We start from the raw sequence: 26,434 nt of genomic DNA, 5'->3' as shown, positions 1-26,434 counted from the left end.
GAATAAGAATTAGGGTAATTCCTTAGTAATACTCTCGACCTTCACTGGCTTTATAGCCACCATTGATTTGAAATCACAATTTCCATTTAAAATCAGAATAGAAGCTAGCTAAAACTCCTGTCTTATTACCTGAATTATCATTATCTCCTAATACCCAACATGCAAAGCAAGTAACTATAGTGCACCAATTTTGTCATGGCTTATGTATAATGTTGTTTTAGATTTCCCCCTCATTTCATAACAAAATTGCTCTCAACTTATAACAAAAACATACTTGCTCATGTTATCCCTTTTTGATTCCCTCCCCTTAAATATTTAAATAGTCATTCAGTAACTCCTATTCCCCTCCCTCAAATTCATTACACTAAAATGGCAAATGAGCACATTTGTGTTATATAGTGGAGTCGGAAGATACATAAAGGGAGAAAAATGTCAGTGTTGTCAAGAATCTAAGCTGATGTTATAAGCCAAAAAAATATGTCATACTCCTAGATACCTAAAAAAAAGGTACAGAATGAGGAATGTCTGGATGCAAAGCAGATGCACAAATGAATCATGTAAGGTGTGCTGCAGTGTTACAAGTGTAAAAAGGTAAGGTAAAGGTAAAGGACGCCTGGATGGTTAAGTCCAGTCAAAGGTGACTATGGGGTTGCGGTGCTGAATTAGCTTTCAGTCCGAGGGAGCCAGTGTTTGTCCACAGACAGCTTTCTGGGTCATGTGGCCAGTATTACTGAACTGCTTCTGGCGCAACAGAACACCGTGACAGAAACTAGAGTGCACGGAAACAGTGTTTACCTTCCTGTTGCAGCAGTACCTATTTATCTACTTGCACTGGTGTGCTTTTGAACTACTAGGTTGGCAGGTGCTGGGACAGAGCCATGGGAGCTCACTCCATCGTGGGGATTTGAACCGTCAACCTTGTGATCAGCAAGCCTAAGAGGCTCAGTGGTTTAGACCACAGCGCTACCTGCGTTGCTGTGTGCATCACAAGTGTGCAAGTACGTTTGCAATATACTTTTTAAAAGCAGTTGCTGAGTTGTGTTGCCTTACACAATTCACTTTTAAACCAGTGTGTCACAGGACAGGACACACATATTATATTTATCCAATGCCAAGTTGTTCATTGCCAAAATCACATCTACAGCACAAAGTAAGAGTTTTTAAGGGTGATGATGCACTCCTTCTCACAGAGGACCTCAGCAATTACTGTTAAGGGAACACTACAGAGAATTCTGTGGCCAATTCCCAGGGTTCTCTAGCAGAAAAAACCATTCTACCAATATCACTATCAGCTTATGATTTAAAAGGAGAATTCAGTTTAATTTTACACTGGAGGCAGGACTCAGGATAAAAATGCTGCTCCCATATCCTATATAGTCACAGAATTAGAATGAACTAACAGATCATGTAATCCTATCCCTATCCCCAAAACAGAATTCTATACTTGTGTGTGAGTGTGTATCACATGCACAAAGTCAAGCGTTCCACTTCTGCAAGCTGCCTCTGCCCAATTTTCAATTTGTGTTGCTCCTACCACTGCAGTCGCAGATCAGTTTTTTTCTGAGTCTCCTTGGGGAGATTGCAGGTAGCTACAATGTGGAAAAGAGGGCAGGAAAGTCCTATGGTGAAAGTAGACTTCGACTTCCACAACTCTGGACCCAGCCCATGATTTTTCTCAATAGCAATCCAATACAGTGGTACCTCAGGTTAAGAACTTAATTCGTTCCAGAGGTCCGTTCTTAACCTGAAACTGTTCTTAACCTCAGGTACCACTTTAGCTAATGGGGCCTCCTGCCACCGCCGCACGATTTCTGTTCTCATCCTGAAGCAAAGCGGAGTCTGTAACCTGAAGCGCCTGTAACCCAAGGTACCACTGTAATCACACAATCAAACATAGCTATATATTTAGTTATTTTATGTTGCCATATTTATAGGTTTAATACTGGGTATTTGGAATCTATGCAATGAAAGGAATAACCTTTTACCACCATTCCTACATACAGTAAATCCTGTACTACTTTTACAAACAATTACAAATTTATCTAGCGGCTGTAGAGTAATATTTCTTCCTACACATTTTATTTTAAAACTGAATGTTTTATCATGCTCATTATTTTCCCTTCTCAAATAAACTTATTTGTTCAACCATAAATTGTTTCTACACGAGACACCATCATGCAGGAAACAAATGAAACAAAACAGAATATGACACATATAATATTTTAAAACAAAATCTGTACATATGAAATCATATTATGACAAGCAACCCACATTTAAAAAAAGAGTTTTTCATACTGACACATTTAAACTTAAAAGTGCAATCCTTGGTTTGGGTCATATTTCATTTCTTAAGAATCTCAAGGTAAACGTTTGAAGAAATCACTCATTATTAAATATGGTATACATTTCCTTACAAGATTTGGACTCTGGTGATGGGGGCGAAATGTTGGATACTGCAAGGTCACTCTTTGATTTTTTAGGCTTCTTTGCATTTGTCTGCCAGGGTTTATCATAGCTTCTGAAATCTCTTCTTGTTCCTTTATTTTCTGTTGGGGGAAGAAATAAGATTGTATTTGCTTAGTAGGGTTGTTTTTTTTAGGCAGATATGTAAAATATACCTTGATAAAAAACAAACTCATTCAAAATAAGGTATACTGTAAAAAGATGCATGTGGCACGGTTCACATGTGACAAAATGTGTGCACTTCCAGAAAGGAGATTGTGGTGACTTTTCTCCTCCTCTGGTCAGCCACGTATTGCACTGCAAAGGAAACGCATGAACGTTTTGATATTTTTTTTAATTGAAAAATAGCTACAGGAGGCTGTCTGACCGGTCAGAGAAACAACAAAGGAGGGTGCTTCTTAACCTCTTCCCTCTTTTCCAAACTCACCATTCCAAAGGTGTATTTCCTTTTACAGGGGAAAAGACAAGGGCCCCATATCTTTTCACCCAACACACTCATAAGCCACTTAGGAGGAGGCAGACAAAGGCTTCAACATCATAAACCCATTCCACCACTTAAACTAGCAGCTTCCTGTAAAAGAACATTAGGTGAGAGAAGCAGGAGACTGAGGGTGCTTTCAAACAACTTGCTCATTGGCCATTCATCCTGATTTGTTTACAGGAAGGTTAGATGATGTTACATCAAACAAGGGTTAGCCCATACTTTCCAGGGCATTTCCCTATCTTTCTTTATTGGAAGAAGTCCAATGTTTTGGGGAAGCAGGTTTGTTGCACAGGACCTCCTGATCAACAATAATTGCGCAGCCTGAATTTGCCAGTGTGTGGCTGAATCCCACCTAAAAACAGTGAGTCTGGAAGCACTCTGGAGTTGGAATGGTAGGAAGTGTCATAGTGAGTGGCAGGTGAGAGGAGTTAGTAGAGAAGGACAGGAAGAAGAGGTAAAAGGCCGCTGGATAAGACAGTTGGTGGTGAAAAGGAAAGTATGATGTGTCAAGTGAATTTATTAGGTAGCAATAAAATTCCCTACTCTTTATTGACCGTATGTTCCTGGTTGTTATGATCCCTAAATAAATACAATACCTAGCTGTTCAAATGTTTGATATGTTCTGATCCAAGTATATTCCAAAGTAAAATGTCTCACTCCACATTCTTGCCTTCATTTGCACAGTCAAGCAAATTTAAGAAGAGCCCTACCACTCAATAAGTGGTAGCAGTGTTTACCTGTGATATGTTTATGATCAATCTGTATCCAAGGGACAAGCTGGGCTACCAGACAGCTAGTTACCCTGGCTTATCCAATGATTTCTAGGGGCCAGAGCTCCAGGGATGTTACACTCCCACAGCTGCTTTTCAGTAAAAAGCAAAGCATCAGGCACTGCTCATGAAACTACTGCATACCTAATTTGCTTCTGAACGAAGATTAAATTTTTATAGTTGGGAGGATTAGGAATTTCTGACATCCTAGAATCTCATTAACAATGCACTATATAAATAAAATATCATTACAGTATAATAATAAATAATAACATGTACTGTATAAATGGCCAGCAGTGTTAAGCTAGGAAAACATGGATACAAAGCCTAACTCAACAAAAAAACTTACAAAGTGACCTGGGCACAATCAGTCATGCACAACCAAATCTACATCCAAAGATTATTGTGTCGAGAATATGGGGTAAGCCCATGCACAAGCCTGAGTTCCCCATGTATAAAATAAAATAAAATAAATATATGAGCATCGATGTACAACAGTCTTCCCCAGCCAGGTGCTACTGGATTACCATTTCCATCGCTGACCTCTGATCATTGGCTATGCTGACCGGGACTAATGAGAATTGCAGTCTGAAACATCTGGAGGGTACCAGATTGGGTGGGGAATGACTGTTGGTTGGTACTTACTGAGAAATTCCTAATAATTGTATTTTTCTACATACCTGAAGTTTCACTTTCTGCCCAGAGAGCAGCAGATCCAGACAGTGTCCTCTGAAGCTGACTACGGCTTCCCTGTTTGGACTGGAGGTGGTCAATGAGAAATGGGATTGGATGGTCAGGAGTCTCTGTTATCAGCTTGGTCATCAGTTCCTTAAAATCATAAAATCAAAGAAGTATTTAAAAAATCACCTTGTAATGGTAGGAGATTGAAATATAATTAATAGCGCACATTAATCAAAGCCTATTTTAGAGGAGATTGTCGGTGATATCCAACATAGTTGTTCCATTTGTGAAAGGAAAAGAACTTGCTTGTGTAACAGAACTTCCTCTCCATGCAAGTCTGTTCTGTGAGTTCCCCCAATCTTCTAGAGCAAATTGTGGGCGGCGGCCTGTGATGATATTGCCCCTTTGAGACTGGTTTATGGGAATGGGTTAGAACCTCAGAAATAATGAGCTCACCTACAGCTGTCTCCCGTTAAGGCTTCAAGGCCGGTGCCACAAGGTAATTGGGTGGAAGAGGTGAACACCCATGGTCTAAGTTCCCATAAAACCTGGATTGGTGGGAGCTCTCGTCAGCCAGCGGTCAACATTTATTTGGGCTTTTGGCAGCATCTTGTTCCATTGCTCAGCCTACTGAGATTTAAGTGTAAGCTTTTATGTTAATTAGCTGGATAAGTTAGTGTTTGTTGTTTTCTTATGTTCTGAGCTGTTTTAATCTGTGTAGTTATTTGGAGTTTTGCACTCTTGCAAGGTTTTGTTTTAGTAAAGTCTGTGTATGGTTTCATGAAATTTGGTCTGGTCTGAGTTCCTGAACCCTTTAATTTTGACTATGCTTTTTGGAACAAGGGTCATCCATCACAGGGTCCAAACAGCTGGGAGAGGTGGGTGAGGAGTTCTGTGTCTTAAGTGTAAGTTCTTGCACAAACAGGATGATTTAGTTGGAGACAACCCAATGGTTTTTGAATCTTGCTCATAAAAACCTTTGATGAATTGCATGTGTATAATATGATCTTTACTTTGGACCAAACTACATATTACAAACAGCATCTTTGTAGGTAAAAGGCAGTTGTGAGGATACTTGGTGAGGTCCTGATCTGGACCCAAAGTGTAATACAAGACTGCACAGTTCTTTCAAAAGGTGAGCAGACTTTTTTTTTTAAGACTAATGTAATGCGTGTTTTGGCCCTTAGCCTGCTATCCTTAAGCAATTACTTCAGAGTAAGTCCCAATGACACGGGACACAGGTGATGCTGTGGTCTAAACCACTGAGCCTAGGGCTTGCCAATCAGAAGGTCGGTGGTTCGAATCCCCGTGACGGGGTGCGCTCCTGTTGTTCGGTCCCAGCTCCTGCCCACCTAGCAGTTCGAAAGCACGTCAAAGTGCAAGTAGATAAATAGGTACCGCTCCAGCGGGAAGGTAAATGGCGTTTCCATGCGCTGCTCTGGCTCGCCAGAAGCAGCTTAGTCATGGTGGCCACATGACCCGGAAGCTGTCTGCGGACCAACGCTGGCTCCCTCGGAATATAGAGCAAGATGAGCGCTGTAACCCCAGAGTCGTCCGTGACTGGACCTAACAGTCAGGTGATACCTTTACCTTTACCTTTTAAGCCCCACTGAACTCAGAGGAATTTAGAAATAACTTAACATAGGATTGCATCTAAGCAATATATCCCCTGGATCTTGCGGAGTGTTGTGATTATAAACATATGAACATGAAGTTTAAAGTCAAGTTTAAAGTATTCATTTTTCTTTCCACAAGGCAAATACTACTTCTTTGGTGACCCATTCTTATAAATAATCTCTGAACTACAGATCCTGCACATACAGATTTTTGTGTGCACAGAGTTAAAGAAAAGTTTGGATTTCAGCCAATAAATTACGGTAAGCACACAATTTTGATCATCTGGAAACTGCTGCACTGGATTCAGCAGCTCAGGTGGTGGGACTGATGATAATTTACAAGACAGTTTAATATACAGCAATAAGAGCCCAAGTAATCAGGGGAATGGCGTGGGCTGATTTTGTGGGCTTTAGATGACAGGCATGTGCGGGTGCAAGATAAATGGCAACAGGAGTGTGTTCATTAATCTTTGCCACCTTCATTGTGCGCAAACGAGCAAATAAGAACCAGTGTGATTGCTGTATTGATCTGTAGGCTAACTAGTAACTCATTTACTATTCCTCTCAAGTTTTTATTTTCTATTGCAAGTTGGAAATAAAGCCAGTGCTTACAATCTTTTTCTTTCAAATCGTGCCATATATTTCCAGTCACTTTCTAAAGTTACAAAATGTATTTTTTTTCTCTCACTTCCCACAACCCACAGTTATGTTGTCTTCTTTCCCACCCACCTCCAAAATTCTGAGTCCTTTTCCTTATGCAAATGCACACTGATAGCACATGGTAAAGAATAATAAAGTGGATTACAAATATAAAAAGTACACATTGAAATGTTGGTATTCCACTAAAATAAAATAAAAAAATAACCATTTCACCTAGTTGCAGTAAACAGAGATGTGGAGAGAGTTACCAGTTGTCATCTGGCTCCTTTTCTCTTCCTGAGCTGTCATCCATCTATTAGGATCCATTCTGCCTGACTGCAGCAGAGGGAGAAGTGGTCCCACAGCGGCTCAGATGACCAGCTGCCTTTGAGCTCTTTTACTCCATTACAACTAGTCATTATGATAATACACAATAAGTGGGGCCATGCCCCAGAGTGTAAGCCTATGGGCAGGGACTGCCTTGTTTTTTAGCCTCTCTCCGGCAACTAGAAAATTCTATGCACTTCATGAATTAACTAAAATAATATATATTTCAACAATGAAATAGACATATTCCCCCCCCCCCAAAAAAACCCAGTCCTTAAATACATGAAGACAAATTAACCTACTGGATTTCTTATAGCATAATTCCACCATAGTGTACAGAAACACTTGATGTGGTTTTATACTGAAAAGTGGAATATAGAATGTGTAAGATAAATCTAATATACACACACACTTTACAGGCAACTGGTGATGTACATACATTGTCTATACATATGCTGCACCTCGCCCCGTCCCCCAAAATCTGGGAATTTAGGGAAATGTTTATTTACTAGGGGTTGCCCCCTGCTCACTTTGCTCACCAACCCCATCTCACCCAAGCCACTCACCCTTTGCTTTTCATCTCACCCAAACCACCCCTCTGCACTCCCCTTTGACCTCACCAACCATCCTCTCGCTACCCCACAACATTGAACTTTCACAATGTTGTAGGATTTACAGAAAGGGCAATGACTGTCATATTAGCTATCAATACTACCATGTAACTTCTCCTTGGGACGGATCCCCCAAGTCTCCATTGCTGGGGCTTCTCTGTGATGCTATGCTCTCCCAGCAACCACCTTGACATAGCAGTTCAATGTTCCATTACCATTCAGTTGGTTAATGTACCCTTGAAGTTGCATTAAAATTTTACAAAGGCAGTTATATAACTTCCTTCATCTGAGACAGAAAAAAAAATCTACAAATGAAATAACTAACTGGATATCTTTCAGACTCAATGTACAAAATGTTCAGGGTAATCTTTTTGCCCTCTATCAGCAACAACCCGGCAGCTTCTCTGTACCTGCCCTCATTAAAGCAGGAAGGATTCGCTTCTGAATTCTTTACTTGCCAATTTATTACTCTGAATAGCAACGTAATCTTCATCAACACTCCTTCTCCCTTGATTTTCCTCATTGGTGTCATTCACATATTTGATTTTTCTTTTCTCAAAACCACCACCCACATGCTTTTAAAAGGTACTGCATTATTCTGCAAATTGGTTTCTGAGTTACCTCCTTTTACTTCTTTCATAAATGTGACATTTTTCAGTACTCTGATTTTGCCTCTTTTAAATGTTTTTCTTTTCCAACATCCATACCTAACTGCGGCACTATTAAGAAACCTACTAAATTCATACCTGCTCACAAAGGCTTTACCTTTGCAAAGGACCTCTTTGCTTACAGGATATTGAAATAGAGTTCAACATTTCATTTACAGTAGGTCTTTTTTAAAGCTATAAAACGGTCTACCTCCAGCCCATTTACCATTCCTTTTATTGTTTTCCAAGTAAGCAGATGCAATGATAGAGCGCAGTCTCAGCATTCACTGCATTTCCCCAGCCTAGGAAGCAGAGTAGTGTGTTGTGGATGCTTAGTTTGTGTGCTCTCTCTATATCTCACATACAGCAGGAAAAGAGAGGAAATTATCCCAGACTGGGGCAGCCACAGCACACCAGTATGTTTCTCTGATGAAGAACATAGCAATGTGTTATGGTTGCTGCCTCTCCAGTCTGACCTTCTTTCTCTTATAAAAGAGAAACAGACAAAGAGCACTTGGGTAATCAAATGCTTCTTTCCTTCTTGCTTTAAGAGAAGGGCATTTGTAAAGGTCTCTGCCAGTTCTGATTTCCAGAAGGCAGTGAGCTAGCGCCGCTACAGCAGAAGTACAGCAGAGCATATCATGGCATGGCAGTTGCCAGTTCCAATTCAGAAGTTGTAAACATGTGATCAAGCTTTATTCCCCACTCACATCTAAGATTTCAGGGTTTTCTCTCCTCCATAATCTGTAGGACAATCGTTTGGCAGGTTCTTGAAATGAATCCATGAAAATATGGGTTCCAGATAGCAGCTGTTTCCAGATCATCTTCAAGGCTAGCCCTACATAGAGCACATTATGGTAGCCAAGGTAGGAAGTGACTAAAGTGTGCAAAACTGTGGACTGCCTATCTCGTTTCAGGAATGGCCATAGCTGGCAAACCAACCAACCACAGCTGGAATTAGGCACTTCTAGTGACCAAGGTTACATGTACCTCAAGTGATGAAGTTGAGTCCAGGAGCACCACTACACTACTATGTACCTGTTATTTCAAGTGAAGTACAACTTGCTCTAGAACAGGCCAATTGCCCCAATTGCCAGACACGAGAACTGTCCATCAAGAGAGCTTCATTCTTGTCAGGATTCAGCTTCAGTCTACTGGCTTCCATCCAACCCATTACCACTTCAAGGCATTGGTTCAACAAGAGCACAGCTTAATCAGGTTCAGATGGTATATAGAATGGTAAAGCTGAGCTTCACCAGCAAAATGGTACTGAGCTCCAAATCTCCTGATGACTGCATACAGCTTCATAGATTGCTTCATATACGATAGATGTTGAGTAGCAATGGAGACAACATGGGACAAGACCCCATAGCAAAACTGTCATGTGGCCAAGCAGAAGTCTTCCAGTGGTGTTCTCTGGAGGTAATCCTACATTTAGAAGCAGAACCAATGTATCACTGAGCTCCAACCCCCAACACTTTATCAAAAGCATGGTATCCTTATCAGTATCAAAAGGCACTGAAATATCAAGAAGAATCAAAAGGATTGCACACCCCATGTCTCTTTCCCAATACAACTCATCAATCAGCATGTCTCAATACCAAAATCAGGCCAGAAGCCAGACTGTAATGATTCAAGACCATCTGTTTCATCTAAGTACTTCTGCAATTGTGTAGCTATCACACACTTTATAATAGCATTGCACCAAAAGGGGGCATTAGCAATTGGCTGGTAAGTCTTTAAATAAAGACGTATCTACCTTCTCCTGCACTGAGGCATTTGCCATCTCCAGCCCCCTATATCTTTAGAAGTCAGGAATGACAGAGATTGAGAGCATGTAGAGCAGTTGACCAACTCCCTACAAGTGTCTTCACTTTACCCTCAAGCCACAGTAAGTGAAACTGATCCCAGAGAACATGACCAGATGGCTCTCTAGACATGTCATCAGAGACTATATTAACCGTAGTGTCAAGGTCAGAGCAAAGCCAAGCAACGTTATCCTTGAAATGCTTTGCAGATGTGTTGCAGTAGGCTCCAGAGGGTTCTGCTGTTACTGGATGTGATCTAGAGCTCACTAGCTTCTTTACCACTCTGAAAAGCTCTGCCAGATGCAAGTACTGCCACCACCGCCACACAGGAGGTACAATTATGTGCTCTTATTTGTGTTTTATCACCATCACTGTGAGACTTCTGCCACTTGAGCTTGAGCCATCACCCAACTTGTTTCATTGTTTGAAACTCACTTCGTGCAGTGCAAGAAAGAGCACATAGGGGCAATAGTGGCCCTGGCCGGCCCACCTCACCATTTTATAGTGGGATCAGAGCTTCAGTGGGAATATCAGACATGTCAACCAGTAAGTATTCAGGGATCAACCATCCTTACAGTCACCATCAAATCAAACCTCATCTATCCATAATGACAGTGTTACAATCACACACTCCCAACTACGGAACCATACCCAAACCACTCTGGAAAAGAATCAGAACAGGGATGTAACCTGCAGCATGTGCTGAGCCAGTGATGTATGAAAACAGCCACATGATTCTCATTGAAGTCCCAATTTGATCCTATCAAGACAGCCTAGGAATATACTTCCTACAATAAAATCACTTCACTTGGGCTTCTCCTATACCATCCCTAAGACTGTCTCTGTCAATTCTGACAGGAAGGCAGTTAGGCAGTGGGGTGGGTGATATACCAACAAGCTTCCCCAGCTTAACACTAGGTACGAACCCCCAGGTGCACTGGCTTCCTGACAAGAGACATAATTTTTGTAAATGGCAGCAACTCCACCACAGCCCTTCAGCCTATGTTAGTGCTTCACTAAGTATCCAGAATCACTGATCTCCATCAGTATTTTCTTTCTGCTTCATAGAAATATTTACTGCTTGATCTTATAACCCATGACACCAGTATAGTAATCTTTATGGCTGGTTTTATACTGACAGCGGGGCCATATTACATAAACAATTGTTATGCTTGCAAGTGGTCTGTCTCCCTTACAGATCAACAATGCAATGTAAAGGCCACCGTAATGCATTACTGTGCTTTTAAAAAGCACTGTGGGTTGTAGAGGATTTATGTAGCTTCTTCTCAAAAGCCATCTTCTCAGAAGTTCTTCAAAAAACAGTAACGTACTTTACTTGGAAGTATGTCCCACTGAGTTCAATGACCCTGACTTCATTGTTGTTGTTCAGTCGTTCCCGACTCTTCGTGACCCCATGGACCAGAGCACGCCAGGCACCCCTATCCTCCACTGCCTCCCACAGTTTGGCCAAACTCATGCCAGTCGCTTCGAGAACACTGTCCAACCATCTCATCCTCTGTCGTCCCCTTCTCCTTGTGCCCTCCATCTTTCCCAGCATCAGGGTCTTTTCCAGGGAGTCTTTTCTTCTCATGAGGTGGCCAAAGTACTGGAGCCTCAACTTCAGGATCTGCCCTTCCAGTGAGCACTCAGGGCTGATTTCTTTAAGGATCGATAAGTTTGATCTTCTTGCAGTCCATGGAACTCTCAAGAGTCTCCTCCAGCACCATAATTCAAAAGCATCAATTCTTCGGCAATCCATCTTCTTTATGGTCCAGCTCTCACTTCCATACATTACTACTGGGAAAACCATAGCTTTGACTATATGGACCTTTGTCAGCAAGGTGATGTCTCTGCTTTTTAAGATGCTGTCTAGGTTTGTCATTGCTTTCCTCCCAAGAAGCAGGGGTCTTTTAATTTCGTGACTGCTGTCACCATCTGCAGTGATCATGGAGCCCAAGAAAGTGAAATCTCTCACTGCCTCCATTTCTTCCCCTTCTGTTTGCCAGGAGGTGATGGGACCAGTGGCCATGATCTTAGTTTTTTTGATGTTGAGCTTCAGACCATATTTTGCGCTCTCCTCTTTCACCCTCATTAAAAGGTTCTTTAATTCCTCCTCACTTTCTGCCATCAAGGTAGTATCATCAGCGTATCTGAGGTTGTTGATATTTTTTCCGGCAATCTTAATTCCGGTTTGGGATTCATCCAGTCCAGCCTTTCGCATGAGTCTAAGTGGATATAGGATTGAGCCATTTCATGAACAAAAAAGAAATATTAAGCTTATGGCTTCCATATACTAATTAAAAATTTACCACAAACATAGTCCCCTCTCTCTGTCTCTCTCACACATTTTGTTTCCAAAAAATAATCTCAGATGCAAGGGATAAATCAAGAAAGACTTAAAATGTAAACTGTTTCTGAACTGAATTGCACATTAGAAATAAAACCTCATTAATCCTACAATAAGAAAACCAATAGCAATTCAGGTGAATATTGCAGACTTCTCCTCCTCTTTAAGTGTTTCATTGATTTCCATTTTCATGAGGTTAAAAAAAGCCAACTATCCTTTTAAAAATTCAGGTCCTACTCATTCAGTGAATAGGAGGTTAGGAAGACAGAGAGACGTATGGTAAAAATAAGATCTCCTAGATTCTGCCTGCCAACTTATTGTATCCCAGCCTTAAATACATTTGTTCAAATCCAAAGCTATTATACAATATATGCACAGGACCTGCTGCAGCAATAAAACTGCTAGCACATTTGCAAAGCTAAGCAGGGTCCGATATGGTTTCAAATTGGATGGGAGATTGCATGTTGAGATTCCTGTATTGCAGGGAGTTGGACTTAGATGACCCTTGGGGTCCTTTCCAACTCTACAGTTCTATACACTGATTCTATGACCTCTGTGTGAACAGGGCTGCTTCAATTATGGAAACTAAATCCCAGGAAGCTGCCTTCTATTGAGTCATACCACTGCTCTAACTCAGTATACTGCGCACACCTAACAGGCTCACACCTAATGCTAAACCGTGGTTTAGTGGTATGTACATGATTCTCTGCAACAGCGAGTGCTGCACCCTCCTCTTACCCTTGGCTGGGAGAAATTTTGCGTTACATGGTTCCTGGCTTCTTGTTATACACAAAGCAATACTAGTTTAAAACTAATTTCAGCATCATAACCTATGGTATGAAATTGCCTTAGTTTGCAATGGGTTAGAGAGTGTTTTAAAACAAGGTTCCTGGTTAAAATCCAGGAACTGGTTGAAGTGAAACTGAATTGTGGCTTATTCGCCTTCTCAGCAGACTGGGAAGACTAGAAAGGAGAGAGGAGTGTTCAGTTATGTTCCCCGCACAGAATGCTAAATCAAGGTTTAGTGGCAGAGGCTTCCCAGTGGTTTAGACAGAAATCTTTCCTAGCCCTGCTAGGAAATGCCAATGATTGGAAGAAGAAGAAGAGTTTGGATTTAATATCCTGCTTTATCACTACCTGAAGGAGTCTCAAAGTGGCTAACATTCTCCTTTCCCTTCCTCCCCCACAACAAACACTCCGTGAGGTGAGTGGGGCTGAGACTTCAAATAAGTGTGACCAGCAGCTGCATGTGGAGGAGCGGAGACCCGAACCCGGTTCCCCAGATTACGAGTCTACCACTCTTAACCACTACAGTGGTACCCCATGTTACGCACACGATCCGTTCTGGATCGCGCTACGTAACACGGGCGTGCTTAACACAAACGCCCCGGGGGGGGAACAAAAAACCCGGAAGTTCGAGCATTTTTGCGCTTCTGCGCACCCATGCGTTGCACGCGCTCCTGGCAGGACTTCCGGGTAGCGGAGGTCCGTAAGTCGAATATACGCAACATGGAGCGTACGCAAGTCGAGGTATGACTGTACACCACTCAGGCAAAGCATAAGCTCTATACTTGCCACAGTTCCTTCCTTTGCTGTGAGTACACAGCAGCTCTCACCTAAGTGGGAGTTTATGCACCAACACCAAAGGTACTGGATCAAAGCTACTGCTTGCAAGAAAGTCCAGATGATTTCTAAAGATTGCTTCCACATAGGTGGAAACTTCAGCCTAAGTTGATACTGTTTTATTTATACATTGAAATGTTTAAGTACTGTATATTCTGGCGTATAAGACTACTTTTTAATCCAGGAAAATCTTCTCAAAAGTCGGGGGTCGTCTTATACACCGGGTGGAGAATCTGCAGTTGAGTATATCTCAAACTCTATATTTTAACTGGAAACGTTGGGGGTGGTCTTATACCCCCAGTCGTCTTATACGCCGGAAAATACGGTAATTATTTTAATTTAAAACACACAAATCCCATTATGACTAAAAGCTTGTTCAGCTATTCTAGGTTTATTGCCACAATTCTTGGTTTATTGCAAACTGCATGAAGTTGCAAGGAGCTAAGTTGCAAATGCAGGAAAGCTTATCACCCTCACCTTGTGATTTATGTATTATTGGACAAAACAGATACAGAGAGAGAGAGAGAGAGAGAGCGCAATATGGGCGGTCTTAAGCATATATCTGCTGGCCTAGCAATGCAAATTCTGTTGTTGGTGAAAAGGTGGGTGGCCTGATTTCTATATAGGTGCTGAGTGAGCATTCAATAATACCCCTAGGTTCATCTTGATTCTAAGTATATTTCAGAAATATCAAATGCACTATACCAGTATTAAAAAAGAGGATTTAGAAGCCTTGCTTCACCCCAATCCAAAGTATATATGAAATAGAAAACAGCAACATCAAATCTCTTCAGCACTAAAAACTGCTGCAGTAGAAAATTTAGCTGTGTGCACTGTTTTCTCCTGTGATTGCACAAAGCCTTTTTGGATTCTGTCTTTTTTTAAAAAGCAACAACTAAAAGCTCTGTTTTTCAGAACGTACACATTAACACAAAACATGGTACAAGTCAACACTGTAAAATGCCTTAGTGGTTTTAAATATATATATTTTATTGATTTTGAACTATAGCAACAATTCCCCTTTATGCTGGCTCTGATGAGTTATTTTTTTATGTGCCACACAGCCTGTTTTTGTTGTTTTAAGTTATTCCAATTCCTTTAGTTGTTATGATTGTTTTATTTTTTTCTTTGAATGTTTTAGCTGCTTTGAACACTTATATTGGAAAGGCAGCATATAAGTAATTTTCATTAATAAATAGAATGCTACCTTTCTTAACAAGTCCAAGTACCAGTAAGCTGCCAGCACAGCCTATTGCCAAGGAAAAAATACTGTAATACATGCTTACATATTTCTTAACTATAAAATAAGCCCGCAACTTACACACATTTAACTTGTGTGCATTCAGCTTTATGCATGTGGTAAACAAATTAAAAGGGGGCAGAATTCTGGGGGAAATTACTTTGGCAATCCCCTCCACCATTGAACCCAATGTGTTTTGAATATACACAATTTTGGCTTTAGGTGCAACCTCCAGAATGTAACCCTTGCATAAATTGTGGCCATACTGTATCTTAAAATGTTGCATAGTTTACTAAGAAGACATTATGTTGCAGCCCTATGCATATTTATTTACACATCAATAAACCCTACTGGACTCAATGGGATTTAGGACCAAACTAGAAATTACTAAAAATGTGTGCTTATTTCAAAAAATACAAATAGTAGCCATGGGAAGATGTATGTATATCTGCATAATAATTGTTGAGGACTCAGCTACATTAGTAAAAATAGTAAAAATGCATTATAACACTGTGACACCAGATTGCGCTGTAGAGCTGAAATTGCAGCTCAATGATATTTTCAATTGTGAGATTTACAATGTTTTTTTGCAGAGCATTTTCCTAACCCCTCCAAAAATCAAAGAAAAAAGGAGCCAGAAATCTGACTTAACGGCGCAGTATTTGGAAGTAAACTGCAACCAGATCAGGCTTACTTCGGAGCAGGCATAATTAGGCTCTGACTGTCACAAGGGGATTTTTATATACCATATTTTTCCATGTATAAGACGCCCCCTATTTTTTGGGACTAAAAATTAAGAAAATGCACTGTGCACTCTCCATGTATAAGACGCCCCCTTATTTTAAACTTCAAAAATTTAGGGGAAAATATAGTCTTATACACGGAAAAATACGGTATATACAGATTTGAATTCCTGACTTTGAGCATGACTAGAATGCATGGTTTCCATTACCATATGAGGAAACTCTAATATTAGACTGTTACCCAAAAGCCAAAGCCTGTAGTCTTAGAATGACATGGAAATTCATTTTCAGAGAGACGTAAGATACTATTTCATATCAGCAGAACCTACATTTCATCAAGGATCTATACAGCAGGGACTCTGTAGTCAAAACTAATTATATTGATTTAGCAATCAGGAAAGATCATTGCAGACAAAATTACTGATCTCAGTCATAATTCCCTTTTCCCACAGGTGAGGAAATCGGCTTTTTCACAGGGCATAATCACAGACACAAATCTGTCAGGTTAACTATTTGACAGCTGTATAGCTTTGTGAAATATTATCCTAAGAACTACTGGAACCAAGATATGTATTTGCATTGCTTCATGTCATTTTGATGCACTGTGTTTTGTTATTCCAGCTTATGACTGAGGACATCTTACCTTCAAATTAGTAGCTCTCGTCACCATCACCCATAAGCAAATGCCACATGTGAACCAAATCAGTGACCACAGATATAATTGGGGGTGGGTATTTGATACTGTTTTAATCATTCTGCCTCCATGTCACAGTTTTTCCAGCTTCCAGCTGGAGGAAAAAGTACAATATGGTTACCCTGACCAGAATGAACATCAGGATATTCTTTGTACTACAGGCAATTTTGGAAACAGGACAAAAAAAGAATGAAGTGAATCAGATTGTGGAGATTATGCAAATGCAGATAGGCTTGGACTATGTTCACTTTCTTTGTAGAAATGATGACACATGAGAAACTGTGGAGCATGGTTTTTGAATTGGGATAGAAACCACAGAGTATGCCTCTGTTCCACACTTTGGGTATCAAGGATGCCTGTGCATTTAAAAAGGCATTTCACATACAGTATCTAAACATCTGCATGCATATTGAGACCCAGAACCATAGCAGGGGCCCCAGATATATCTTCATGAGTATATGTAGTCAATATGTTACATGTCTGCCATGAGAAACAGTGGTGTACACACATGGAACACATTTGCTGTGTAAAATAAGGAATGCCACCAGAACCCCATGTCTCTGAAACAAGCTGTGCCCATATTGCCCAACTTCTAGTCATCATTATAATGAATGTGCCAAGCGATTAATGCTTCATGCTTACACTCTAAGTGTCCCCACAGATGGTTTTATCCATTCTCCATAGCATACAACATTTCCCCCTGGTAATGGGAACAGGTTCTGATTCTGCAGTTTCCTTGTAGCATGCATGCATCACTTTCATGTTAACTCAAGGAGGAATATGCAATCTCCCCTCATGCCCCCCATAAGGTTTTAAAAGGCTATGCGTATGCATGACTATGAGAACCCAAACATTGTGAGGAGACACCCCAGATTCAAAAGAAAATAGACCAACAGTGAGCCAGAACCATGCCAGGACAAAGTACTGTACACAGCAGACCTCAAAAAAACGGCAAGGTATCAAGGTGTAACACACATCATTAAGAATGGAGCATTTTACACAGGTGACAAAACTGATATAATACAAAATGTTGGTAAAAGAACCATGTACAGTCTAGACTTCTATTTATGCCCCCCCCAAAAAAATGTAGCTCAAAATGCTCACTAGGTTCCAGCCATAAGAAAGCCCTCCAAATAACACTTTTGAGCTCACATACGTTGGTTTAACACTTGAAAAACAAATTCTTCAACCACTATAAAGGATTAGGGATATAGTCTTCATAACATTTTTAAAAGTTTGCACAGATTTGAAAGTCCCTTCGAGTAAGGAAAATGAACCCTGTCACTTTTGTTTAGTTATTCCCGGAATGGTGATCCTAAATGCACTTGCAGCAAAAGAGACAGTCCAAGAAAGAACTTGGTATCTGAAAGAGCTCATTGTGTGATTATATAATACATAACCAGTAAAAATGAAGCACAGTAAAAAAAAAAAAAAGGTGGGGGGAGCCTAATTCTAAACATCAATCAAGCATCTGATTAGGGAATCCAGGTTAGGATGTAACCAAAATAAATGCCTAAATCTATAAGGCACATGTAAAAACCAACAAACACATATCGGGATGCCAGGGCACAGCTTTGCTACTGTTTACCTCTCAAAATAAACATTCATTTTTCCTTCCTTAAAAGCCCCTTATCGTCTTCTCCATTTCCCTCTGCTTTTCTTAGTTACAGGTTTTCTATACTGCCATTAAGTCAGATTTCTGAATCCTTTTTTTCTCTTTGATTTTTGGAGGGCTAAGGAAGACAAAACTTACTAGAGTTCTCCAGCAGCTTGGAAACCACACATGTAGATTTCCCAGAATGCCCCCTTCTGAGGCATCCCCCACCCCCAGAATAATAATAGGGCCATCTACCATCAACTGTGTGAGGAAGATATCGGGAGAGAGGGAGGCAGGCAAAGACCACCTCAGAGCATGATCCTGCTGGACTTCCCAGCTTACCCAGGGTCCGTGTTTCCTTTTAGAAATGAGGCACACTGGAGAATGCAGTGTCTTAGGATATATGGTTTATTTACACATATATACTTCTATCCTTAATACCCTAAGAGAGTCTTGCTTCTCCCATAGCTACAGCCTTGGATACAAACACGAAACAGATGGGCGGGGTTTAAATAATAAATTATTATTATTATTATTATTATTATTATTATTATTATTATTATTATTATTATTTATTAAATTAGGCATGCCTCTGACTCCCTGGCTTCCCAGCCTGCTACTTGCTTCCATCTTCTAGCTCGCGTAACTCTCAATAGGCTGTATGCCTGAGCCCCTTCTAATTCCTGGATCCAGCAAGTGGTAAAAGCTAAGCAAAGATGCTATTTCCAGAATTAGAATCTTCGCTTGCTGGATCCAGGAATTAGAAGGGGCTCAGGCATACAGCCTATTCCTCCCCCCCCCCCCCCACTCATAACAGTACCCAATGTCAGCCTAGTGATGGGGTGGAGCTGCTCTCCCAGCACTGGTGTTGCTTCCACTACTATATCCACGCAACCCCAACCTTGCCGCCACCCAAACTTCTTCCAACTAAGCAGCAGTGACAGCAGTGTTTAGAGGGTGGCTCCACCCCACACCCCACTAATGCCTAATGCAACCTTTAAAATGCGTAAATAAACACACTGATCACAAACATTACATGGCATTTTCTGACAAAACTAGGGCCAGTCAGTTAGAATAAGAAATTAGCCTTGAGGACAAAAATTCAGAATTGTGCTTGGAACAAACTTCACCGCTGCTTTGCAGGTTATGATATTTTAAAGAAAAATACCACACACACCCCCCAAAAAAATATCAATTCCAGCCAATTCACTAGCAAAATTAAGAATGTGTTTTACCAGCTCTCCAGCTATTTCTTGGATGTATTGTGGAAAAAAATTATCCTTAAATACTGTATTTTTCATCTTTACTAAAGTGCATTTGTATTGTCCTGATGGCCGGGTTCATTTGGGGTAGCTTAGCGCAGATTTCCTTTCTAGACCATGCAATTAAATATATATTGTTTGCAGTTTAGAATGTACCGTACTTTGTACTTTAATTAGATGCAGGAAAAGCATTGTTAATATAAGCTCACCACCATGAACATTTTGAATAAACTGACACTCATTAATGAGTCAGCTGGCAAACAAGCTTGCACACCACAGTATCCTTGTTCTGGTACATATTAAAAGTAAGAAAAGGCATAAAATTTCCTGTGATTATGATCTGGTGGGGAGCCAGAATTAAAAATATGATAATCAAAAATGTATTTTTCTTACTAATGTATTGGGTTTCCTTTCTACAATAATAGCTAATGTTAACTTCTATTAAATTTTTATTATTTCTTAAAATGCTGTCACCTTATCAAATTTGGGGTATTTTTTTTAAAAATCATGCTGCATTATATTATGCTTAGCCATTTTTAAATATTTCTCTAGAACAGACTGTTGCATTCTAAGTGTCTCATAGAATCATAGAGTTGGAAGAGACCACAAGGGCCATCCAGTCCAACCCCCCGCCAAGCAGGAAACACCATCAAAGCATTCCTGACAGATGGCTGTCAAGCCTCTGCTTAAAGACCTCCAAAGAAGGTGACTCCACCACACTCCTTGGTAGCAAATTCCACTGCCGAACAGCTCTCGGAGAAAAATAAGCATTCAAAAGCTTGAATCTCAGTTCCATTTCAGTAGGAATATATATTTCTTGTCATCTGCAAAAAGAATCTGATCTTTGCCATTTTCAAAACTTGCAATATTTTTAGAACATGTATCTTCAAACACTTTGGGGTATTTGTTCTACATCACAATCCTAGACATACCTACTCAGAAGTAAAACAAATAATAATAAGAAGAAAAATTGTCCAGTAGCACCTTAAAGATAAAGGTTAAAGGGACCCCTCACCATTGTAGGTCCAGTTGCGGACAACTCTGGGGTTATGGCACTCATCTCACTTTATTGGCCGAGGGAGCCGGCGTACAGTTTCCAGGTCATGTGGCCAGCATGACTAAGCCACTTCTGGCAAAGCAGATCAGCACACGGAAACGCCATTTATCTTCCCGCCGGAGCGGTACCTATTTATCTACTTGCACTTTGATGTGCTTTTGAACTGCTAGGTTGGCAGGATAACTGCTAGGTTGGCAGGGACCGAGCAACGGGAGCTCACCCCATCACGGGGATTCGAACTGCCGACCTTCTGATCGGCAAGCCCTAGGCTCTGTGGTTTAACCCACAGCACCAACCGCGTCCACACACACAAAAGCTTATACCCAGAACAAACTTAGTTGGTCTCTAAGGTGTTACTGGACCATTTAAAAAAAAATTTATTTATTTCAACTGCATCAGACCAACACGGCTACCAACCTGAATCTACTCAGAAGTAAGTTACTTTGAATTAAATGAGATTCACTCCTAAATAAATGTATAAAGGAGCACTGCCTTAAAGTATAGTCTACTTTCCCCGAAGAAATACATGAGACCCTTGCATCATTTTAACCATCTCCATATGCATGAAACCACAATGAGTGGTATTCTTATTCTACTTGATGTCTGCATCACTTGAACTTTTCATTCACTAACAGAAGTCAATAACTGTATCTACTCTTTTGCAGAAATCAATGGCATTTCCCCTAAACATAACTATATTTCTCATGATGTATTTGTGGCTTAGTCTTCTCCTCAGGAAGTTGATAAACACTAGTTTGGTGAGCCACAGAAACCAACTAACTAAAAATGTTGTTATGAAGCCAAAGTTGGCAGATTCGAAACCAAAATAAATATGAATCTTGGGGTGGGGAGGCAATAGCTGTACTTTCTAGAGAAGTAGGTACTGAAGAGGACATGTTTGAGGGTTCCCACCATACAGCCATCTTATGAGCCCCCTCCTAAATCAGTAGCCCACCCCAGCAGACTTACCTACTGCTGGACTGGAGGTAGCATTGGTAATGTTTCAGGTTATAGTGGGCAGCTGTGAACTGCCTACCATTTTAGTTATCCACAATATCCATGAACTAGCATCACTCTGGGGCATTTGCAAAATCAAAATCACCACCACCATGTACAATTAAAATGGCTCATAAACCCAGCTGCCTGGCCCAGAGGGCCATATTAAAAGTGGTAACATGTGCACTGGTTATGGATCTGGGCCAGCAACAACCTGGTTAAATCTCAAATCACAGTACAATCCTAGCCCTGTCTACTTAGCACTAAGCCCTATTGAATTCAATAGGGCTTTGCCAGGTAAGTGGAATCAGGATTGCTGCCTTAACACTGAACATGAAGACAGTTTAGAAGCTGCAACTAGTGAAGAATGTCTCTAGCTAGACACATATTACACTGGCCTTGAAAGATCTGAACTGATTGCCAATTAGCTACTGAGTCCAATTTAAGGTGTATACGTTGACACAGCAAGTCCTAAACAACTAGGGGCCCAGATTTCTGAAGGAGTTTCTCTTGCCACCTTGACCTACCCAGTTGTTAAGTTCAGCTGTGGAGTTCCTGCTGCTGCTGTTGCCACCCTCAGTTGTGATGGCACATCATGAGAGGCCTTTATCTGTGGTGGCCTCCAGGTTGTGGAATGATCTGCCCTCTGAGGTGCCATCTTGCACCATCAATGTATGCTTTTCAATCCTTTGTCAAGATTCACCTTTTTACCCACGACTTTGATGGAGTGAGTGTCTTCCCTTTTCGTGCATTTGCTGCTCTGTGGTGCTGTTCTGTTCCTCTGATTTTGTTTTTGTGCTTTTATTTTATTATATTAATGTAGATTGCTCTCATTTTAATTGTGATATTTTTGCAACCTGCCCTGGGGTCCATTTGGTGTTGGACAAGCTATAAGAACAAATACTGTAATAAACAAATGCATAGGCTCCTCTTACTAAGAAAATGCCAGACTGGTCAAAATCCAGTAGGCTACAAATATTCAGTTACAGTATGCTGAATTAGTGTGCTCAAGACCCACAAGCCATACAGAGTTCATTTCAGCTATTAAGTCCTCTATATAAGTGGCTCATGAATGTGGCAAAGATATATAATGTACTACTGTTTTATACTTCTCTAAATTGAGTATATTTATTTGTTAATGTTGTGCTCGTATTTTTCACAAATTACATAATGCTTTGTTCTGTTGTTCCAGAGCAGCCTTTCTCAACCACAAGTCCTCAGATGTTGGACTACAACTCCCATCATTCCTAGCAAGCAGGGCTAATGGACAGGGATGATGGAGGTTGTAGTTCAGGAACATTTGGGGGGGGGAGGTTGGAAAAGGCTGCTCCAGAGAGTAGGACCCAAATCAACAATTACAAGGGGACTTCAGCTAAACATTAGGAAGAACTTCTGGTTGGTACAAGCTATTTGACAAATGGAACATGCTGCCTTGAAAGGTGGTGGAATCCCTTCATTAGATGTTTTCAAGCAAAGGCTGGATGATAAGCTCTCAGAGATGCTGTAACAGTGGATTTCCTGCAATAAATAGCTAGGACTAAGTGACTTTTGATGTCTCTTCCAGCTCAACTATTCTTTGCCCACGTTCACAAAGGCAAAGTACACTTAAGTAGGTATGATTTTCCTGACATAAAAACAATAGAGAGTATTCTAGCATCTGATTCCCTAATGGTCCACTAGAAGTATGGCAACATAACATTTTGAGGGGGAAATGTGAATAAAACTTAAATATGAAAACAATGTGACACCTCTTGTAAAGGCTAAACAATAAAATTGAAGTTGAAGTTGGGAACTGGACGCTTCTTTGATCCTCAGCCACTATATTCTTTAGCAGTAGTATCACTTCATTTCAGAACATGCTTTGTATTACAATGACTACGTTTTTCATTACGGCTTGGCAGTAGTTTCCTGGCAGTTTGGTAGAATGGTTTCGGGATAAGTAGATCTATATTAGTTTGTTTTTTTTCATTCTTCATACATAAGTTACATTTGTATAAGACCAAGGCTTGTGTCACAAAAAAAATTAATGGTAAAAAAAAATGAATACAGTACTAAAAGCATAATTGCTTTAAAATGTTACAGGAAAATTTGGCCAGCCCTTTCTTTATAGATGTTTATATCTAAGCAAAACCTATACAGAGAAATGCTGCAACCTGTGGAGAACAAACACAATACAGTACTGTAATTGCAAATGCAGAATGACATAAAGAAATAAAGCCTTAAAATGCTCCAATGGGACGGGTCACTTTTTATAACTATCTTCTCTCTTTTTAAAAATCTGCTTTGTGCTTCCAGCAAATCCTGAATTAATCTCTCGCGTGGTATTTTTGTTTCAGATCAGTCAAAAGAAGATAATAGCTCTGGTGTTATCTATGCTGGCGTGCGCAGCATGCTTAAGTCCTCAGCTATCCTCTGGTTTGCTCTCAGAGCAGAGCGATACTGCTTTTGCATTATATCCTGAAGCAAACACTCCCATGTGCTGAGTCTGCATGTGGAGCCCTCACCAGTCCCCCTGTCCAGTGAGACTCTAGAACACTCTCCATCCCTCACATTGACATGACAGGGAGGGTGAAGCACAGCAGCCTTGGGCTGCCTTCCGTGGCTGGGCAGTGCAAAGTCACTCTCTGACCCCGTGCCCTGGCAACTAACAGGACACTTTCTGCCCTGGATTTGCCCGCACAGAGCCAGGCAGTAATCCACAAAAGGCTGGACTATGCACAGCCTAAAGGTGACAGATGATTCCAACTCAGTCCAGTTTTGCTGACTCTCAGCAAGCGTAGTGACAGAAAAAAAAAATCAAGGAATGCCTTCCATGGAACCGACTGTCTTCTCCCTACACACGTGACTGCTTAGTTTTAGTGTTTGAAATGTTAGACCCATATAAAGAGAAGAGGAAGGAGAGTTGCAAAGAGATATGTGCAAGTGGTAATATATACATATGAAGCACATGCAACAGAGAACATGTATGCAGGCAAAGGAGCTCAGTAAAAAAAAAACTATGTAGGATGAAAGAATGTGTATCAGTGGGAAAGATTATAAAAGAGAACAGGTCAAATACAGAACATGTGGATTAATAGCAAGAGAACAGTAAAAGGCAGGAGAACATATATAAGCATTAACATCCGAGAAAGACTTGTGTGCCTTCCAGAAAGAGAAAACGTGCAAGAAGGTTGCCTGAGTCAATGGGGAGCAGGGCTTCTTCTTATCCTTAACAGGTGCACACCAGAAAGAATACTAAGTGCAGCAACACAGTAAGGAGAGAAGTTGCTCTTGGTATGATATGCTCCTTCTGTGCAATTCTCAAGAGAACAGGAGCAGGACCGTAAATTGAAAACGGGTGGGGGCGAAGGGAGAGTTTGGAACAGAGGAAAAAGAAGAGCGTGTGTGAGAGAGGGAAACAGGAGGCACAGGTGAATTCTCTGAGGTGAAGCATACCTGCATGCAACCTGCACCGAGGTGTATACACACAGAGAGAGAGAGAGAGAGAGAGAAGCAGGTACTCCCGCTTGCGGGCGCTCGGCCCTCAGACCGGTCACTCACTCGTTCTTGGTGTGCCTTGCAATTTCAATTGAAGGCGAGGCTGAAAGTTAACTCGGCGTGACCCGCGCGCGCATTTGCCCAGGCGGATGGCGCGCGCGCAGGGCGGCAGCTACCGAAAGGAGCCGAGCGCCCCGGGCTCGGTGCAAGCCAAGGGAGCCCAGCCGGTGGCCCGAAGCCTCCTTACCTCGAATAGGGGCCCGATCTTGTTCTTCTCCAGGTAGGCTTGAATCCTGTTCTGCTGGTGAGACGCCATCAGATTCAGCTGCCGCCCAGGGCGAGGGGCTGGCGTGGCCGTGTTGTTGCTGCTGATTCTGCTGCTGCTGCTGCTGCTGCTTCAGCAACTCCCGAGGTTTGCTCTGAAGCAAAAAGAGGAGGGAGGGAGGAGCCGGCGGGACAGAGACGGAGAGACCAGCGTGGAGAGGTCCGGCGGACGGCGCAAACTCGGCTCCCTAGAAGCCAGCCCGCGCGTTAGAGCCGAGCCGAGCCCAGGCTGCGAGGCGGGAAAAGGCTGGGGTCTCTTTCTCCATGGAGCGCCGGGTGCTTGGAGGGAGGCGGCGGGAGCAGCCCTTGTGCGAGCGCTGCCTTGGTGCTCGACAGACACTCGCTCCTTGGTTACAGGGAGCGGAGCCGCGGCTCCAGCTGAAGCCGCCTTGCCAAGCTTCGCCTCCCTAGCGACAGCGCCTCTCGCAAAGCCAATGGCAACGGCGCTGCTCTTTCCCAAGCGCGGCCAGGCGGGGGAGCCGCTTCCCTCGCAAAGGAGGAAAACCGTTTCCTAGGCGGCGTGGCGTCTCCCGCCCCCGGTGGAAAAAGGTGGGGAAGCCATAGAGGGGCTGCGGGAAGAGGGCGCGCGGTGGGATGGCATGCACGGAGGGGGGCGCTTCTGAGTCTAAAACGCGTGCCCGCTCGGTGTCACTTGTGAAAACGCTTTCGGACGCGCGCCAGAAACACAAACCATGATACCCTTAAGTTCCAAGAGGCTCTTTCACGCGTGTTGTTTTAACTCTACAGCCCTTTTGGCCGTTGCAGTCCATCATATTCAACCTGAATCTTATTTTTTTAAAAAAAAATTAATTAATTAATTTTGCCTATTTCAGATACTGAAGAGGGGTAGAAATTTTGGGGAACTATGCAAGTGTCGTAACAGTCCGTGAAGATGCATCTTCGTTAAATATTAATAATAGTGTTACTTTATTTCCCATAAATAATCACCTGTCCTCAACCATTTGCGCCACAGGGTCTTTTCAGGAGTACATGACATTTCCCCCCTCAACTGAAGCACACAGCCCCAA

General features: G+C 41.6%; 1 protein-coding gene across 4 annotated transcripts in view; it reads right to left on the bottom strand.

Annotated features, from left to right (window-relative positions):
- Positions 1-25,469, bottom strand: part of C7H8orf34 (chromosome 7 C8orf34 homolog) — an 87,584-nt gene extending 62,115 nt beyond the window's left edge. For 3 of the 4 annotated variants that reach the window (XM_033155350.1, XM_033155349.1, XM_033155353.1), the window contains exons 1-3: positions 25,330-25,469; positions 4,398-4,545; positions 2,415-2,546 (exon numbers count right to left, since the gene is read on the bottom strand). In XM_033155350.1, the coding sequence (XP_033011241.1) occupies positions 2,415-2,546; positions 4,398-4,545; positions 25,330-25,398 (349 nt within the window). In that variant the 5' untranslated portion in view covers positions 25,399-25,469. Of the gene's footprint in view, positions 1-2,414; positions 2,547-4,397; positions 4,546-4,704; positions 4,775-25,329 lie in introns of those variants that run through there. The other variant, XM_033155351.1, reaches the window with a different exon arrangement.
- Between the last annotated feature and the right edge of the window lie 965 nt (positions 25,470-26,434).

The sequence above is a fragment of the Lacerta agilis genome, chromosome 7 (genome assembly GCF_009819535.1).
Source record: "Lacerta agilis isolate rLacAgi1 chromosome 7, rLacAgi1.pri, whole genome shotgun sequence".
In the NCBI taxonomy this organism is placed as follows: domain Eukaryota; kingdom Metazoa; phylum Chordata; class Lepidosauria; order Squamata; family Lacertidae; genus Lacerta; species Lacerta agilis.
Note: the sequence above shows the minus strand (reverse complement) of the source record. Positions and strands in the feature narration are given on the sequence as shown.